General features: G+C 50.8%; 1 protein-coding gene and 1 non-coding gene across 2 annotated transcripts; both read left to right on the top strand.

Annotated features, from left to right (window-relative positions):
- The first annotated feature begins 1,111 nt into the window (after nucleotides 1-1,111).
- Abhd17a (abhydrolase domain containing 17A, depalmitoylase) lies at nucleotides 1,112-7,291 on the top strand. The gene is made up of 5 exons (XM_004654902.2): nucleotides 1,112-1,247; nucleotides 3,955-4,435; nucleotides 5,136-5,330; nucleotides 6,674-6,853; nucleotides 6,947-7,291. Exons 2-5 carry the CDS (start codon nucleotides 4,098-4,100, stop codon nucleotides 7,170-7,172), a joined length of 939 nt encoding a protein of 312 aa, XP_004654959.1. The 5' UTR covers nucleotides 1,112-1,247; nucleotides 3,955-4,097; the 3' UTR covers nucleotides 7,173-7,291.
- Nucleotides 7,292-18,224: 10,933 nt separating this feature from the next.
- LOC123455254 lies at nucleotides 18,225-18,331 on the top strand. The gene has a single exon (XR_006633791.1). It is a non-coding gene; the product is annotated as a U6 spliceosomal RNA (small nuclear RNA).
- Nucleotides 18,332-19,528: the final 1,197 nt, after the last annotated feature.

Genomic DNA, 19,528 nt, shown 5'->3' with positions numbered 1-19,528 from the left:
CAAGCCTGTACTATATGAAACTTTGTTTCAAAACAGCAATAAAAAGGGCTGGAGATAGCCGGGTGTGGTGGTGCATGCCTTTAATCCCAGCACTCAGGAGGCAGAGATAGGAGGATCACCAGGAGTTAGAGGCCAGCCCAAGACTACATAGTGAATTCCAGGTCAACCTGGGCTAGTTTTTGAAACTCTACGTGAAAAACAAAAACAAACAAACAGGAAGAGGGGAGGGGAAGGGAGGGAGGGAAGGGAGAGAGAAAGAGAGAGAGAGAGAGTGTGTGTGTGTGTGTGTGTGAGGGAGTGTGTGTAGCGTGCCAGACACAGTAGTGCAAGATTGTCATATGCCAGCATTTGGGAGATAGAGAAAGGAGCAGGAAGAGCATAAGTTCAAGGCTAACCTCAGCCACATAGTGAGATTTTTTTTTTTTAGGTTTTTCGAGGTGGGGTCTCACTGTAGGTCAGGCTGATCTGGAATTCACTATATAGACTCAGGGTGGCCTCGAACTCTCGGAGATCCCCCTACCTCTGCCTCCCAAGTGCTGGCATTAAAGGCATACGCCACCACGCCCGGCTCTTTTTGTTTTTCTGGGGTAGGGTTTCACTCTACAGTGAGTTTTTTGAAGCCTGTCCTGGCTACAAGAGACAGTGTGTGAAAAACAAATGAAAAAAATAAATAAATATGACCCTCAATCACTCTCATCTAGTTGGAATGAGGGAAGAAATGAACGAACAAATGAATGAATGACTATTTGGAGCATAGCAGCCTCCAAAGGAGTAGGCCCCTTGCCCAGACAAGACCAGACCTGAGCCACTGACCAAAACTCAGCCTTGGCCCCGCCCCGCCCCGCCCCAGGCCCTTCCCTCTCCCTGACGCAGTCTCTGCTTCGGTTTGACCCTGCCGTTCCCAGGCCGGGTCTCCGCGCCACTTCTCCGTTCCAGCGATGGCCACGCCCCGCCCGGGCCCCGCCCACTGGCCGCCATCTTGGCTTCATTTGGCTCCTCCCTCGCCCCGTCTCCGAGCCCGCCCTCGAATCCTTGCAGCTTCTCAGCCCTCGCTCGCGCACAGCCTCGCGTCACTTCCGGGGCGTCGACAGGAGCGAGGCTCACTTCCGTCCGCGGGGGAGCTGCGGCGGCGGCAGCGGCGGTGTAGCGGGAGGACAGCCCGGGCTCCGAGGGACCGACGGACGCAGGCGCGGTTGTCGGGGAGCCATGGAGCGCGGCCCCGAGGCCGGGGTTCGCGGGCCGCGGCGGTGAGTGAGGCCGGACAGGCGCGGCTCTGAGTGAGTGAGGACCGCGGCCGTTTGCGGAGTTGGGCCGGGTCGGCCCGCGCGGCGTCGGCTCTGAGCCCAGTCCGACGCCGCCGGGGAACCTATGCTCTGCGACCCCCGCTCGGCCCGCGGCTGTCGTCCTCTGGGTCAGGGGCCCCGGCCCAGGAGATGTTGGTGTAGAGCCGCCGACGCTGTCTTGTCTCGAACCTGTCCCCTCCCAGCCCGACACCAGGCCTCCATCTCTTTTCCCCTGCGGACATCCTTCAGCCACCGCTGCCCCTGGTCTGGCGTTTTCCTGCTAGCTGGGACCCTGCAGCAGGCTTCCCAGCCCGTTCTCATGCAACCCTCGCTCAAGAATCCTCCGTGGCGCCCCTTCACCCTCTTGATGAAGTCCTCACTCTGCTCCAGGACTCAAGGCTGCAGCCTGACCTGGCCCTCGCTACCTTTGCGAATCCCTCTCGCTGCTTCCATCTGTCCCAGCCAGGAGTCTGTAGTTCTTGGGACTCCTGTCTCCAGGTTTAAGCCACGTTCTTCCAAGCCTACCTGGTTCTCTACCACGGGGTCGCTCTCTTTGCACCCCTTCAGGCATACAACCTCTCCCCACTCTTAAAACTCGTGTGAGGTGCCAGGGCTCTCAGGCTGAGATAGGTCGCGCCGGATCCCTTACAGCAGTCTAGTTGCCCTGTTTTAACAGCAGCACCTGTTCCACCCTCTGTATGCCTGGGATGGCAGTGGTCGTGCTTTGAGGTGCTGTGGTGGGTGCCCAGTGAGAGAGACATCATGGCACGCTTCACCCAGTCAAACCCATCACATAAGGTCTCATGTCTCTGTGGGTTCTTTCCCCATCCAAGGTTGGCAGACCTGGAGGCTTTTCCTTCTCTGGCCTCACCTTTCCCTCTGGTACCTCACCAAATGGTTATTGAGGGAAAGAACGTATTCCTTTTGACGTACCCTTACCCGCTTTGGGGCTTATAGATGAGTGGCAGGGGTCCAGTTAAGCCAGGAAAACGATGCTGCACAGAAGCTTCAAGAATCATGAGCGTGTGTGTGGAAGGCTTCTGAGCTATATGGAAGCCTGGATAGTGGGTGCCTGGAGATTGGCAAGGGCAAAGTCAGGAGGGGATCTGCGACACCTCTCCCCTCAAGGCAGGAGGAGCCAGGTGTGTGGTTCGTCTGGGAAGACATCTGCAAGATGAGACTCAGGAAGTTGATTGTGTGTGTCAAAGGATGTTATCTTCTGGGAGGCCAGAAGGTTACCCATAACTAACAGGAAGGTAGTGTCACAGGTGTGTCATAGTCACTAGGGGGACACCTGGTGTTAGGTGAGACTGGCTGTGTGCAGTGGGAGAAAGGTGAAGGCAGGGCTAGGTGGGGCTGGTGGGTGGAACCGGCAGTCTAGAGGTGCACAGGGTTGGATTGGAGGGTGGAAGCCTCCAGGTGGCTGTGGTGACATGTTTATGGCTTTGATGGTGGCCTTTTACTGTCCAGCACTGTGGTGGTAACTGATGGGCCAGAATGTCCTTGATTTTCTTAGCCCTGTAGACATTGGGGTCTGATTTTTCTCTGTTGTGGTCATTTTGGGCCCTGTAGGGTGCTGGGCAGCTCTCTGTCCCTGGCTTCACCTCTATCATGCCAGGAGACTGGCAGTTGTCACAGTCACCCCAGATATGACCCTGTGTCCCTTGGGGAAAGGATCACTTGTTTGAGAATGGAGACTCTTTGATACCATTCTGTGTTGGGTTTCCCAGCTCTTCTCCCTGTGTGCTCCTGGACTGCAATGACAATGATGTAGCTCTCCCCAGCTCCTGGCCTTACACCTCAAGTCTGCAGGGACCACTGGTGTTTGTGGCCCCTGAGCTGTCTTTAGGTCCATAGCCGCCTGTGAGCTGTGTGTGCCCCATCTGCCTGCAAATCGGGTCCCATCCCCCACTCCACCGCCACCAGTGGCTTTCACTTTTCTGTGACCTAGAACCTGAGTGTACAGATACCTGCCAAAGCCTGCTCTCTCCTGCCCTCCTTCCAGGTGGAGGGAAAGTGAGGCTAGGGAGGTTTTTCTGCATTGTCCTCTTTATCAGCTGGGCAGCTCTGCATGATGCAAGTGGCTTTGGCCACTTGGCTGTTATCAGCTGGACACAGTTCATAGTATCCTGCAGAAAGGAAAGTGGCAAAGTTCCCTGAAGGTTGGTCCCCTACTTCCCTCCCATCTCTCATTCTTGGTCCCTCTTTGGGCAAATGGTGTACACATGTAATTGTAGGGGACAGAACTAAGGCCCTGGGAGCCCAAGCTCAGAAGACCTAAGGTGGCAGCTGCAGGAGGTCCAGCTTCCTTGGCCCCATTGGACACCCCCCTAGCCAGGCACAGGGAAGAGCTATTGTCCCAGCCAGTGGGGCCCTGGGGTCTGCCAAGCATCCTGCCTTTGTGTGTTGTTTCCTCTGCTGGGTTCTGTCTGTGACTCCCCAACCCCCTGCTGGGAGCCTATGTGCACCTAGCTGATGCCATGACTCCTTGAAGGATGTGTGGATTCACCAGGCAGGGGCCTGGGAGTGCAGGCCGCATGCATTGTGCTGTTGGGGGTTGACGTGACTAGAGCTGGCATCTCAGGCTGAGGGTCCTGTGCAGGGAAGTTCTGGCACAGGGCTGTAATCCCCAAATTCCAGGATGGAAGCCACATCTTGGTGTCCCCTGCAGAGTTTCCCACTGCATGACATGGAGACCTGTGGCTGCAAGGCTCCTGGCTGCACGACTTGGACCGCGATGGGGCCGGGCTGCAGCCTCCTAACGGGGCCGTTCGGAGCATCCCCGGCCGGCCCTGTGTGGGTCCCACGCACGCCATGAACGGCCTGTCGGTGAGCGAACTCTGTTGTCTCTTCTGCTGCCCGCCCTGCCCCGGCCGCATCGCTGCCAAGCTCGCCTTCCTGCCACCTGAGCCCACCTACTCACTGGTCCCCGAGCCTGAGCTGGGGTCCTGTGGGGCTGGGGCTGCCCCCTCGGGTCCCCTGCGGACCTCGGCGGCTGCTACCACCCCAGGGCGCTGGAAGATCCACCTGACAGAGCGAGCTGATTTCCAGTATAGCCAGCGTGAGCTGGACACCATGGAAGTCTTCCCCATCAAGAGTGCGCGTGGCAACCGCATCTCCTGCATGCATGTGCGCTGTGTGCCTAGCGCCAGGTGAGACAAGGGCTCACCCTACTTGGCTTCCCTCTCACACTCCACCTTGCCCCTTCCGCATGCAGCTGTCTGGACTTAGGGCCAGCCAGGCTGTCGTGGTCCACCCTTAAGCAGCTGTATTACCACCTGCTCTGTGGTCCCAATAGTGGGTGAGGTGTAGACCAGTAACTTCCCTGTGGGGGCAGGAGTCCAGAGGGCATGTTAGGCTGGGTTGCTAGTGGGAGTCACCTGGGCAGGGCCAGCTTGCTGCATGCAGACTATGACTACAGTCTTCTTTAACACAGGCCTCCTCTGGTGTTAGACCCCCTGAACAGGATTCATTCCTTTGTTGAGGGCTTGGGTTGGGGTCTAGCCTCCACCTAGGAGTAAAGGGTTCACCTGTAGGGAGGGCCCCCTGGGCCTCCCAACTTGCTTTGGGGCTGTGTCCAGTGGCAAGATGACAGTGTGCCACTGCAAGGCTCACGTGGACAACTAGGGAGAGCTCCTGCTGTGGGGAGATGGTTGCTGGCCTCCTGGGTTGGACTTGGACAGACACCTCAGCCTACTGTGGGTCCACCTGGGTGGTCCAGATGTCCCTCCAGATGGGAAGACAGGAGGCATGTTCCCAGCCTGCACTCTTCCCCTCTATGAGAATCTTGCCTCTTCTCACTGCTGCTGTATAGCAATCAGCCCATGTTTGTGTCCCTGCCTGTGCCTACAGATACACGGTTCTCTTTTCCCATGGCAATGCGGTGGACCTGGGTCAGATGTGCAGTTTCTACGTGGGCCTGGGAACCCGCATAGGCTGCAACATCTTCTCCTATGACTACTCTGGCTATGGCATCAGCTCAGGCCGGCCCTCTGAAAAGAACCTCTATGCGGACATCGACGCTGCCTGGCAGGCCTTGCGCACCAGGTAAGGGTCCTGGCATTCCTCCCAGACAGCGTCGTAGGATCAGAGGACCTAGGTGACTGTGTTCAGTGTGACACCCATCTCCTTGTTTAGTACTCAGACTGGCACAGGATGAGGTGGAACAGCTGTTCTGGGTCTTCGTTGTCCACAGGGAGGTGGGGCCTCCTCCACTTGGCATGAGGGTGGGCAGAGAGCACTGGGCCCAGCAGGTGGCCATTATGGGCCCATAAGTAGATGATGAAGGAACCTTAGGGCCGGGCTCTCTGTGGGGTGGGGGTGAGGTGGCCGTGGGGCTCTGGGTAGCTAGTCATAGTTGCTTTGGGGCTGTGTGAGCAGAGAGGCTTGCAGCTGGGCCTGAGGGTTCTGTCCATAGCTTGATGCTAGAGGTGTGAGGTCAGTGAATCTGGGCCCCAGTTCACACCCAAGGTCTGGGCCAGCCTGGACTCCAAACCTCAACCTCAAGGTCCTCTGCTAGTGACCCTGCCTTTCTTGATGCCGGGGCCACCCAGCTCTAGTCCTCCTGCAGGCAGCCCTGCTGCTCCAGGAGAAGCAAGCAACTCTGGAGGCGGTCCTGGTTGCTCTGGAGATGCCCCAGGTGGCCACAGCCTGGAGCTAGGGCCAAGATACTTTGCTGCCACTAGGGATCAGGCTATCGTCTCCTTCCCTTGTTTCAGGGGCTTCTACCTCATCTGGCCTGCAGGGATCCTCCAGGGGACTGTGCCCTTCTCTGCAGCTGACAGGAAGTTTGGGGGAGGTGGGTGGCAGAGCCCAAGATGAGGCCAGAGACCTGGGAGCCAGGGGAGGAGAAGGGAAGAGCAGCTCTTTAGGCGCTACCATGGCTAGTGATAGTACTCAGCAGGGCTGAGCAGAATTGGCTAGTCAGGCCAGGGCACCCAAGTAGCAGTAATTGGCAGGTGTGGGGGGGGGGGAGGGGACTTGAACCTTGGCAGTGTTGAGTCAGGAGAACCTGCAGGCTCCCAGGACTCCTAGGACCTGTACACCACTACACAGGGTTGGAGCGCAGCTGTGATGTGTTGTTCTGAACTACTAATTGGGCACGAGGGACTCAGGGGGCCCCAAACTGGGCCAAGACTCATGGAGACACGCCTTACTGAATTCCAGACTCAGGGGAATGGGGAATCTGTGCCAAAGGAGGCAACCCTGACTCCCTGTAGGGACACCAGGAGGGCATTTTGATCCAGTCTGAAGCAGACCAGGGGGTGACAGGACAGGAAGGTGGGGTGCCCTGGTCACAGCCAGGCGTACAGGTGGGGGCCATGGGAGGACTCTGGGGATGTTCATAGCCTGCAGCCTCGGGCCTGCTTATTTGCCCTGGCCACTACCAGGTACGGGATCAGCCCGGACAGCATCATCCTGTATGGCCAGAGCATCGGCACAGTGCCCACGGTGGACCTGGCGTCGCGCTACGAGTGTGCCGCGGTGGTTCTGCACTCGCCACTCACCTCGGGCATGCGCGTAGCCTTCCCAGATACCCAGAAGACCTACTGCTTCGATGCCTTCCCCAAGTGAGAGGCGGCCTGGCTGGGGGCGGGGGTGGAATGGTTGGTCTGGGGTGGGCGGGGCGGCCCGGGAGGCCTGACCTTCCGCCACGCCCCCAGCATCGAGAAAGTGTCCAAGATCACGTCGCCCGTGCTCATCATCCACGGCACGGAGGACGAAGTGATCGACTTCTCACACGGGTTGGCGCTGTACGAGCGCTGTCCGAAGGCCGTGGAGCCGCTGTGGGTGGAGGGCGCCGGGCACAACGACATCGAGCTGTACAGCCAGTACCTGGAGCGCCTGCGCCGCTTCATCTCCCAGGAGCTACCCAACCAGCGCACCTAGGGCGCTTGCGCGGACCTCGGCCTCCGCTGCTGCCAGGGCTGCATGTGACCGGGCGCCGGGCCTGTCCGCCCGCTGCTGCCCGCAAGAGAGGGAATCCGAATTAAAGATTGAAGATTTTAGGTTGCTTGCGCTGTTTTCGTGGCTCAGTACACTCTCCAGGGCTTGAGTTCCAGGACCAACCATGGGGTGTCTGTGTGCAGACCTGGGCCAGCTGCGGAGGTTGTGGCCGGAGGGCAGTAGCAGCACCCTGGACTTCCCAGAGAGGGTACGACTTCCTGCTGGAGGCCTGGGTGTCACCCCTCCTGCTGGGGTGTCCTAGAACTGGCAGGGTAGCCTTCCAGCCAGTCCAAGGCAGCAGCGGCCCTTTTCTAAGATGCTGGGTTGGGATCCAGGGGCAGAATTAGTGCCCGTATCTTCCTGCTGTGCGGCTGGGAGCACGGAGCGGCGGGGGTCATCAGGGCCTGGGCTGGGAACCCTCCGTGTCTGGGTCCTCTACTTGCTGCCGATATGGGTCCACATGCCATCGCTGGCCTCTTCAGAGGTCCTGGCTTTCGTAACTGGAGACCATGACGGAAAAAAATGTTTTCAGGGGCATGGTAAGTGACGCGTCCTGGTGCAGGCCTGTCAATCCCAGGAGGATGGCCAGTTTGAGGTGGGCCTGGGCTACAGAATGAGACCCTGGTCCTAAAAATAAAAGTAACTTTAAGAAAATTAGGGAGACTGCGAATTTAGTTCAGACTTAGAGCGTTCTTCTCTCACAAGCTACAAAGTTTGTGGGATTGTCTAGAAGGACCTGTCCCTTCCTCCTTGGTTCCAGCTTGTATTCAAATGGCTTCTTTCTTCCTTTTTTTTTTTTTTTTTTTTTTTTTTGAGACTTCCTAGCCTTTTTGTAGCCCAGGTTGTCTTGGGACTCACCAATAGCCCAGGCAATGCCACCTCACCTCAGCCTCACTTAACCACTCAGCACACTTAACTAAGGCCAACTTATTTTCTCTCTCTTTCAAGGTAGTGTTTTACTGTAGTCCAGGCAAACCTAGAAAATCAGTCCTAGTCTAGTCTTGAACTCAGGAATCTGCCCAAGTACTGGGGTTAAGTTAGGAGTAACCATGGCAATTTTTTTTTTTTTCGAGGTAGCTCTTGCTCTGGCCCAGACTGACCTGGATGGAATTCATTATGTAGTCCTGGTGGCCTCAAACTCAAAGCGATCCTCCTAACTTTGCCTCCGCAGTGCTAGGATTAAAGGCGTGCACCACCATGCCGGGGTCTGGCTAAATTTGTTTTTCTTGCTGCTTTTTTTTTTTTTTTTTTTTTTTTTTAAGGTAGGGTCTCACTCTAGCTCAGGCTGACCTGGAATTCACTCTGTAGTCTCAGGGTGGCCTCTAACTCACAGCGATCCTCCTACCTCTGCTTCCCGAGTGCTGGGATTAAAGGTGTGTGCCACCATGCCCGGCTAAATTTGTTTTTAATAAGATTTTTTAAAGTATTTATTTAACAAAGAAAGGGAGAGAGAATGGGTACATCAGGGGCTCCAGGTACTTCAAAGGAACTCCAGATATGTGCACACTTTGTGCATCTGGCTAATATGGACCTTGGGGAATTGAACTTGGGTCCTTTGGCTTTTCAGGCAAATGCCTTAACTGCTAAGCCATCCCTCCAGCCCTACATTTTTTTTTTTTTTTCCTGAGGTAAGGTCTCTGGCCTAGGCTGACCTGGAGTTCACTGTGCAGTCTCAGGCTGGCCTCGAACTCATGGCAATCCTCCTATCTTTGCTATCGCTTCAGCTCTTCTCTTGTTTTATTTGTAATGAAAAATTTTTAAATTTTTCATGGTAGAGTCTCACTAGTCCAGGCTGACCTGGAATTCACTATGTAATCTTAGGGTGGCCTTGAACTCACAGTGATCTTCCTACTTCTGCCTCCTGAGTGCTGGGACTAAGAGCACCACGCTCTGCCCTTTTTTTTTTTTTTTTCCCAAGGTAGGGTTGCACTCTAGCCCAGGCTGACCTAGAATTCACCATGTAGTCTTAGCGTGGACTCAACCTCACAGCGAACCTCCTGTCTCTGCCTCCTGGGTTCTAGGATTAAAGGTTTACACCACCTTTAATATGGTTAGCAGCACATATATGGGAGCCCTCTTTGTTTCAAGGAGGTCAGAACTGTCCATGGCTCCTCCCAGACATGCTGAAGGAACTGGTGCTCTTAGTGTATATTAAAAAAAAAAAAAAGCGATTCTCTATCTGCCTATTTCTCCTCTCTCTCTCAAATAAATAAATGAAAAAATAATTTTTTATTTTTTAAAATTTTGTTTATTTATTTGAGAGTGACAGACAGAGGGAGAAAGAGGCAGAGAGAGACAGAGAGAGAATGGGTGTGCCAGGGCCTCCAGCCACTGCAAAAGAACTTCAGATGCGTCCACCCCCTTGTGCATCTTGTCCTGGGGAATCGAGCCTCGAACCAGGGTCCTTAGGCTTTACAGGCAAGTGCTTAACCGCTAAACCATCTCTCCAGCCCAAAAACAATTCTTTTTTTTTTTTTTTTTTTTGAGGTAGGGTCTCACTGTGGCCCAGGCTGACCTGGAATTCACTATGTAGTCTCAGGGTGGCCTCGAACTCATGGCGATCCTCCTACCATTGCCTCCCGAGTGCTGGGATTAAGGGCATGTGCCACCACGCCCGGCCCAAAAACAATTCTTGAAAGCCTGGCCTGGTGGCACAGGTTTGTCATCCCAGCACTTGGAAGACTGAGGCAGGAGGATCATGATTTTGATGCCAGTTGGCCAAAAATTATGAAACCCTGTCTCCAAAACAAAAAAACCCCACAAAACTATTATGATTTATTGTAAAATTTGATGAAGCACAGGGCATGGTGGTACGCGCCTTTAATCCCAGATGAGACAGGAGGATTGCTGTGAGTTCAAGGCCAGCCTGAGACTACATAGTGAATTCTAGGTCAGCCTGGGCTAGAGTGAGACCCTACTTTGAAAAACAAAACAAGAAAAAATTGATGAGCTATTTTCAAATTTTACATGGAAATTTTTAGCTTGAATCAAGACAGTCCTAAAAAAATAAAGAACAAGATTGAGGTCTGAAGAAAATAAATACATAATAAAGTTATAGTAATTAGCACAATGTGGGTATTATGTAGGAATAGATGAGATCATTTTAAAATTACTTAATTATTTTGGTTTTCTGAGGTAGGGTCTCACTGTAGCTCAGGCTGACCAGGAATTCACTATGTATTCTCAGGGTATCCTCAAATGCACAGCAATCCTACTTCTGCCTCTCCGAGTGCTGGGATTAAAGGTGTGCACCACCATCTCTGGCTTTTAAATTTTTTTCTCAATTTTTTTAACATTTTCCATGATTATAAAAAGTATCCCATGGTAATACCCTCCTCCCCACTTTCCCCTTTGAAATTCCATTCTCCATCATATCCCCTCCACATCTCAATCAGTCTCTCTTTTATTTTGATGTCATGATCTTTTCCTCTTATGATGGTCTTGTGTAGGTAGTGTCAGGCACTATGAGGTCATGGATATCCAGGCCATTTTATGTCTGGAGGGAGCACATTGTAAGGAGTCCTACTCTTCCTTTGGCTCTTACATTCTTTCCACCACCTCTTCCGCAGTAGACCTTGAGCCTTGGAAGGGGTGATCGAGATGATGCTCAGTACTCCAGTCACTTCTGTCCAGCACTATGATACCTTCTGAGTTATCCCAAAGTCACTGCCATTTGAAAAGAGAAGATTCTCTACTCAAAGTGAGAGTAGCATTAATATAAGGGTATAAATATTAAGAGAAGTGCTTACTGGGCAGTTTGATAAGCATAGTGTATACATTTTTCTAGACATCAGCAGATGTTACACCCCTAGTGCTCATGACTACCCCTGTTTTAAGTTTTCAGTATCAGGGGTGTGTTTCCCCCCATGGAGCAGGCCTCCAGTCCAATTAGAGGGCAGTTTGGTTTCCTCTGTGACAGACGTGCCATTGCACCTGTTGGCTCATTTGGGCTGGGTGGCCAAGTATAAGGCTTGCAGTGTCCACTGTTGGGTATCTTCACTGGTGGTATCTCTTTCTCCCATTGAACTACATGTAGAATGGCTTCTTCCAACTTTCTGTCAGCTGGTCTACATGGAGGAGGTTATCAGCTCAGTTCCAGCAGGATTTCTCAGTGTCCTTACAGCCCAAGTATGTGGAGTCTTCAGCAATAGGGTCTTGCCATCTATTCCTGGTGGGAAACCAAGGGCTTCGGCAATGGCCTGTAATGTTTTGGGGACATCAGGGACCTCCTTGGCCAACAACTCACTGGAGGTATCCCATCCCTGGTACTGAAAATTTTCTAACAGCGATCTATGGCTCCTGAGTGTTCCATTGTCCAAAACTGGAGGATTCCATATGATTTTTTAAAAAATTTTTTTTCGAGGTAGGGTCTCACTCTAGCCTAGGCTGACCTGGAATTCACTATGTAGTCTCAGGGTGGTCTCGAACTCACGATGATCCTCCTACCTCTGTCTCCCGAGTGCTGGGATTAAAGGCATGCACCACCACGCCCAGCGATTTAAAAGTTTTCAAAATTATTTGAGATGGGGGCAGGTATAGGTAGATAGATAGATATAGATAGATCTGCCTCTTCTCAAATAAATAAATGAAAAAAATATTTTTTTTAAAAAAGGGCTGGAGAGATGGCTTAGAGGTTGAGCGCTTGCCTGTGAAGCCTAAGGACCCTGGTTTGAGGTTCAATTCCCTAGGACCCACATTAGCCAGATGCACAAGGGGGCACACGCATCTGGAGTTTGTTTGCAGTGGCTGGAGGCCCTGGTGTGCCCATTCTTTCTCTCTCTCTCTCTGTTGCTCTCAAATAATTTTTTTTAAAAAAGGGCTGAAGAGATGGCTTAGTGGTTAAGGTGTTTGCTGAAAAGCCAAAGGACCCAGATTCAACTCACCAGGACCCGTGTAAGGCAGCTGCACAAGGGGGGTGCATGCGCCTGGAGTTCGTTTGCAATTGCAGTGGCTGGGGGCCCTCACGTGGTCATTTTTTATCTGCCTCTTTCTCTTCTCACTCAAATAAAGGAAAATAAATAGATAAATAAAAGGCGGGGCATGGTGGTGCATGCCTTTAATCCCTGGCACTGGAGAGGCAGAAGTAGGAGGATTGCCTTGAGGGGGGCTCACGTGTCTGGAGTTCAATTGGAGTAGTTGGAGACCCTAGTGCACTTGCACCAATTCTCTCATTTCTTTTTTTTTTTTAAAAAAAAACAGGCAGTCCGTTAGACTTGCCTCAAAAAAAAAGGGGGGGGGGGGCGTGGTGGCGCATGGCTTTAATCCCAGCATTCAGGAGGCAGAGGAAGAAGGATTGTCATAAATTTGAGGCCACCCTGAGACTATCATAAATTCCAGGTCAGTCTGGGCCAGAGTGAGATCCTACCTCAAAAACAACAAAAGAATTGGGTTTGGTGGTGCATATCTTTAATTCCAGAATTTGGGAGGCAAAGTTAGGAGTATCACTATGAATTTGAGGCCAGCCTGGGAGTACAGAGTGAGTTCTTGGTCAGCATGGGCTTGAGTGAGACCATGCCTTAAGACAACATAAAAATAACTTAAAAGTCAGGTGTGGTGGTGCATGCCTTTAATCCCAGCACTCAGGAGACTGAGATAGGAGATTTGCTGTGAGTTTTAGGCCAACCTGAGAGTAATTCCAGGTCAGCCCAGGCTATAGCAAGACCCCACCTCGGGGGGGAAAAAAAAATGGATCTGGGAAGTTAAAGGTACTTGCTTGTAAGGGCTGCAGGATCTGGTTCAATTCCCCAGTATCCATGTAAAGCCTGGTGTATACTTCTGGAGTTCATTTGCAGTGATAGGAGACCCTGTCACACCCATTCATTGTCAAATAAGATTTTTTTTTTTCTTTTTTAAGCACACCACCCATGAGCTGGAGAGAAGATGGCTCAGCCGATAAAGTGCTTGCTCTGCAAGTGTTAGGATTTGAGTTCTAATCCCCAGCACCCATATAACAGCCAAGTGGTGGAGGCCTGTAATTCTAGTGCCAGGGCTGCTGGCTAGAGTCTAGCCTAACTGGTGTGCTCTGGATTTATTGAGACCTTGAGACATCTGATTTTACCTTTGGCTTCCATAAGCACATGTACACCTACCCACACACACATGAGCATGCATACACACAGACATAATCGTGCACACAGATACACGTGACCATTCAGACACCTATGAACATGCATACACACACATGGGAGCACGTACACACAGACACAGGTCTTACCACCTAGGCCTAGGGCTCAGTGGGTACAGCACTTGCCTAGCATGCATGCAGCTCTGGGTTTGGTTCCCAGCACTTGACAAATTGGGGGTGGTGGTGTACATCTGTCATCACAGCACTCAATTGGGAGGTGGTGGCAAGAGGATGAGGAGTTCAAGATCATCATTGGCTAAGTAGCAAGTTCAAGGCCAGTCTGGAGTACGAGACCCTGTCTCACAAATGGGTCTGAAGAGGTGGCTCAGTGGTTGAATGCACTTGCAAAGCCTGCTGCCTCAGGTTCAAGTCCTCAGTATCCATGCAAAACCATGTTCAAAAAGTGGTGCATGTATTTGCTTGTACTGGTAAGAGATACTGGTGCATCCCCACATACATATGCACACATGCAAACATAAAATGTTATATAATTTTCAAGGCAAAGTCTTACTGTAGCCCAGGATGACCTGGAAATCATTCTGTTTGTTTGTTTTTGTTTTTCAAGGTAGGGTCTCACTGTAGCCCAGGCTGACTTGAAATTCACTACTTAGGGTGGCCTGGAACTCATAGTGATCCTCCTACTTCTGCCTCCAGAGTGCTGGGATTAAAGGCGTGCGCCACCATGCCCGGCTGGAAATCATGTAGTCCCAGACTGAACTTGCAGCAGTCCTCCTACCTCTGGAGTGCTGGTATTAAGGTGTTGTACCACCATGCCTGAATAAAATGTAAAAATAGTTTAAAGGGCTGGAGTGATTTAATGGTTAAGGCCCTTGCCTACGAAGCTTAAGAACCCAGGTTCATTTCCCCAGTACCTATGTAAGCCTAATGCACAAGGTGCTGCAGGCATCTGCAGTTTGTAGTTTCTGGAGGCCCTAATGTGTCCATTCTTGCTTTCTCAAATAAATAAAAAACTAAAATATTTAAAAGACCGTTTTTTAATATTTAATAAGAAAAGCAGAGAGAATAGGCATGCCAGAGCCTCTAGCCACTGCAAATGATCTCCAGAGGTATGTGCCACCGTGTGCATTTGGCTTACATGCATATGGGAATGGAACCTGTGTTCTCAGGCTTTGCAGGAAAGCAGCTTAACCACTAAGCCTCGCTCTAGCTCTAAAATATATGAGCCTGGCATGGTCATGCACGCCTTTAATCCCAGGACTTGGAATGCTGAGGTAGGAGAATCACCTTTGAGTTTGAGGCCACCCTGAGACTACATAGTGAATTCCAGGTCAGCCTGGACTAGAGTGAGACCCTACCTCAAAAACTATGAAAACAAAATCCAGCCAGGCATGGTGACTCAGCCTTTAAGATGTAGAAGCAAGAGGATTGAGAGTCTGAGGCCCACCTTGTTTATATGGTGTGACCTTTACGCGCACTGTCCATAGTGTACGCCCAGTGAACCAGTGTTTTTTATATGAAGCTGATGTCTTAGCTTCCGGACTATGGCAAATAATGTTGAAAAGTTCCACAAAAAAAAAAAAAAAAAAAGGCTGTGATTGTTTTCTTGAGTTTGGGCCTCTCTAGTTGGAATTACAGGCCTGGGCTGCCACGATGTCCTGCTGGGCTTTCATTTAAATAAGCACTTTTTACCGAAGGTATGTTCTCCTGAAGATCAAGGTTGAGGTCAAGAGAACTCAAAGGCTAGGATTGCTGGCAAGCCCAGAATTCTGCTTAGGTGCTCTCTGAGTAGACCACCTCTCCACCACCCACGGACCCAACTGCTCTGGGGACCATAGCCACAGAGGCCTGTCTGGAGATGTCCCTGTACAAGTTGGCCAGTCACATGTACACTACCCCAAGAAACAAGTGGAACTGGAGAGTAGCTGGGTACAGCTTGTCTCATGCTGCCCTTCCAAGCCCTGGGAAGACTGAAGTTGCAAGGTCACTGAAGTTCAAAGCCAACCCAAGCTACAGAGTGAGAACTTGTGTCAAAACAAAAGCACAAAGCCAGGTGTGGTAGTGCACACTTTTTTTTTTTTTTTTTTTTTTTTTTTTTTTTTTAAATCTCAGCACTCAGGAGGCAGAGGTAGGAGGATCGCCATAAATTTGAGGCCACCCTGAGACTCCATAGTGAATTCCAGGTCAGCATGGGCTAGAGTGAGACCCTACCTCGAGAAAAAGAAAAAAAAAAAAGCCCGACGTGGTGGCATGTGCCTTTAATCATAGCACTCAGGAGGCAGAGTTAGGAGGATCACCATGAGTTTGAGGCCACCCTGAGACTAGTGAATTCTAGGTCAGCCTGGGCCAGAGTGAGACCCTAACTTCAAATAAACAAACAAAGGTGGCTCAGTAAATAAAGACCTTGCCACACAAGTGTGAGTGACTGAGTTTGGATCTCCAGCACCCAAGTAACGAGCCCAACATGGAATGGAGAGATGGTTCAGTAGTTGAAGGCGCTTGCAAAGCATGACAACCTGAGTTCAATTCCGTGTACCCATGTAAAAGCCAGATGGATGCTCAAAGTGAGGCATGCATCTGGATTTTGTTTGCAGTGGCAAGAGGCCCTGATGCTGTATACTTACTCTCTGGCTGCCTCTTTCCCTCTCTGTCTGAAATAAATATTTAAAAAGAGTGGGAGCTGGGCATGGTAGCTCATGCCTTTAATCCCAGAGTGAGTCCCTACCTCAAAAAATCAAAAAATAAAAATAAAAAGGCCTAGTGCCTCAGCAGGTGTCTGTAACCTCAGCACACCAAGAGAGAGTCTGCAGGAAGCTTGGAGCCTATCCAGCCTGCTGGCAGACACAGTGGTGAATGAGACCCAACTATAAGTGATATAAACACTTGTCCTCTGACCTTTATTCATGCCATGGCACAGATGAGGCCACACTCACCCACATCTATTATAACAGGCATGGTGGCACAGACCTGTTATCCTAGCACTTCATTTGGGGAGTGGACGTCAGAAGATCTGGATTTTAAGGTCATGTTCATCTACAAAGGAGTTTGACGCCAGCCTGGGCTACAGGAGATCTTGATTCAAAAAATGAATAAGGGGCTGGAGAGATGGCTTAGCGGGTAAGGCGCTTGACTGTGAAGCCTAAGGACCCATATTTGACTCTCCAGATCCCATTAAAGCCATATGCACAAAAGGTGAGGCAAGTGTAAAGTCACACATGTCCATTAGGTGGCGCGTTTGGAGTTTGACTGCAGTGGCAGAGGCCCTGGTGCATCAATTTTCTGTCTCTTAAAAAAGGGGGGAGTGGAGCTGGAGAAATGGCTTCCTCGTTAAGCCACTTGCCTTTGAAGCCTAAGGACCCTGGTTTGAGACTTGATTCTCCAGGGCCCACGTTAGCCTCTGGAGTTCCTTTGCAGTGGCTGGAGGCCCTGGCACAAGCTGGGCAGGGCATATTGGTGCACGCCTTTAATCCCAGCACTTGGGAGGCAGAGGTAGGAGGGGATCGCTGTGAGTTCGAGGCCACCCTGAGACTATATAGTGAATTACAGGTCAGCCTGAGCTAAGAGTGAGACCCTACCTGGAAAAAAACAAAAATAAAATAATAATATGAAGAAAAGATAAACGCTAGGTACAGTGGCACACACGTTTATTCCCAGCACTTGGAGACTTGAGTTCAAATCCACCCTGTACTACAAAGTGAGTTCCAGGTTAGCTTAGGCTAGAGTGAGACCCTACCTTTAAAAAAATGTAGAAAAGAAAAACAAAAAAAGAAAGCACTTATATGTATGAATATGTCATAAATACTATCAGAGGTCATCCTTATTTCAGAATGTTTCAAAGGTCTTTTTTCTTTTTTTTTTTTCCTGAGGTACCGTCTTGCTGTAGTCCAGGCTGTCCTGGAATTGACTATGTAGTCTCAGGGTTGCCTCTAATTCACAGCGACCCACGTACCTCTGTTTCCCAAGTGCTGGGATTAAAGGCATGCGCCACCAACCCGGCCCCAGAATGTTTCGAAGTAGTAACTGTAATTGAAGTCCTAGTCTGGCATGCATTTCTTCCTTGAGAGACAATGTGAAAACAAACTGAAGGTTGAAGAGATGGCTAAGTTGGCAAAGTATTTGTCTTGCCAGCATGAGGACCTGAATTCAGATCCTCAAACTCCATGAATATTCTGGGTGTTATGATGCACTTTTTTTTTTTAATTTTTATTAACATTTTCCATGATGATGCACATTTCTTATCTCAGCATTGGGGAGGTAGAGACAGACATCCGTAGGGCTCCTGGGCTAGATGAATTGGTGAGCCCTGGGCTGGGGGTGGGCTGCAGAGATGGCTCAGAGGTTAAGGTGTTTGCCTGCAAAGCCTGGTGATCCGGGCTAATTTCCCCAGAACCCATGTAAGGCCAAATGCAATAGGGCTGGAGAGATGGTTTAGAGATTAAGTGCTTGCCTGTGAAGCCTAAGGACCTTGGTTCAAGGCTCGATTCCCCAGGACCCATGTAGGCCAGATGCACACAAAATGGTGCATGCATCTGGAGTTCATTTGCAGTGGGTGGAGTCCCGCGTGCTCATTCTCTCCCCCTGCCTCTCTCTGTCGCTTTCAAATAAATAAAAATAACAAAAAAGTGATGCATGTATCTGGAGTTCATTTGCAGTGGTTAGAGGCCCTGATGCACCCATCTCTCTCTCTTCTTGCAAATAAAATATTTTTAAAAAATGGTACTGGAGCTAGGCATGGTGACGCACGCCTTTAATCCCAGCACTTGGGAGGCAGAAGTAGGAAGATCTTCGTGAGTTTGAAGGCACTCTGAGAGACTACATAGTGAATTCCAGGTCAGCTGCCTAGGCTATAACAAGACCCTATCTCAAAAACAAAACAAAACAAAACAAAAACCAAAAAAACCCCAAAAACACAAGTGCTCGCTTCGGCAGCACATATACTAAAATTGGAACGATACAGAGAAGATTAGCATGGACCCTGCGCAAGGATGACACGCAAATTCGTGAAGCGTTCCATATTTTTAAAAAAGAAAAATAAACAAAACAACAACAACAAAAAATCTAAAAATAATTTAGTCTCGGGCATGGTGGAGCATGCCTTTCATCCCACCATTTAGGAGGCAGAGGTTCGAGGATCACTGTGATTTGGAGGCCAGCCTGGGACTACAGAGTGAATCAGGTCAGCTTGGGCTAGACTGAGACTTTGGCTTGAAAAAACAAAACAGTAATAATAATCCCCACCGAGCCCCGAGTAACTGGCCAGAGCTGTTCCTGAACCCCACAGGTGCTGACAGGGAAGGGAAAAGGGTCTCAGGCATCACTGAGCTGCTGAGGTTTTGTGGAGACAATCTGGTTATTCTCTGTCCCCTTCCAGTTTCCCAAGTCCCCTGGAAGTGGCTCTCAACCGGGTGCCACCTGCAGTTGTAAGCACCAGCTGAGGCCTTGTCACTGTGGGAACAGTGACAATGCACAGGCATCAGTGTGCTGGGGCGCCTGTAGCTATGGTTACAGAGTTTGCTTGCAGGCATCTGCGGGTGCACAGAGAACCTGGGAAGGTGGCATGGACCTTCTAGTGGGGTCTTTCAACTGCAGAGTGGCAGCCACAGATCTTAGATGGCTGTCACAGGCACGAGCCATCGACTACAAAAGGCCCAAGGATATGTTGGGGCACTCTGATTGGCACAGCTTGGCCACCATGGTTAAGACCCTCCACCACCCGCCGCTGCAGAAGCGCCTTAACTATCTCCCATTTCCCAGGTGGCTGTACCCACACCGCTGCTATGTGTGTGTGTGTGTGTGGGGGGGTTCCTCAAATTTCAAGAGCACTCCATCTACATACCCCAGGTGGGGTCATATGTGAGACCTGGAGAGTATGAAGTCCTCCAGGGCAGGATAGTGATCTCACACCAGATCCAAGCCCTGATGTTTATAATCCCAGCTCTCAGGAGGCTGATTTAGGAGGATCACAGTTCGAGGCCAGACTGGGCTAATGATACCCTGCCTCAAACAGAATTCAGGATTTGCAGGGTGTGGTGGTACACACCTTTAATCCCAGCACTTGGGAGGTTGAGGTAGCTGTACTACAGTGAGACCCAGCTTCAAAAACAAACGGGAGCGGGGCGTGGTGGTGCACACCTTTAATCCCAGCACTTGGGAGGCAGAGGTAGGACTGTCATGAGTTCGAGGCCACCCTGAGACTACATAGCTAATTCCTAGTCAG

This window comes from Jaculus jaculus, chromosome 15 (assembly GCF_020740685.1).
Source record: "Jaculus jaculus isolate mJacJac1 chromosome 15, mJacJac1.mat.Y.cur, whole genome shotgun sequence".
NCBI classification, from domain to species: Eukaryota; Metazoa; Chordata; class Mammalia; order Rodentia; family Dipodidae; genus Jaculus; species Jaculus jaculus.
This window is presented reverse-complemented; position numbering and strand designations above follow the sequence as displayed.

What these genes read in the sequence shown, in the direction of transcription:
- Abhd17a (XM_004654902.2), top strand. Translation starts at nt 4,098, where the DNA reads ATGAACGGCCTGTCGGTGAGCGAACTCTGTTGTCTCTTCTGCTGCCCG. An exon ending in TGGCAGGCCTTGCGCACCAG is followed by an intron (nt 5,331 to 6,673) that starts GTAAGGGTCCTG and finishes GGCCACTACCAG; the next exon opens with GTACGGGATCAGCCCGGACA. An exon ending in TGCTTCGATGCCTTCCCCAA is followed by an intron (nt 6,854 to 6,946) that starts GTGAGAGGCGGC and finishes CCACGCCCCCAG; the next exon opens with CATCGAGAAAGTGTCCAAGA.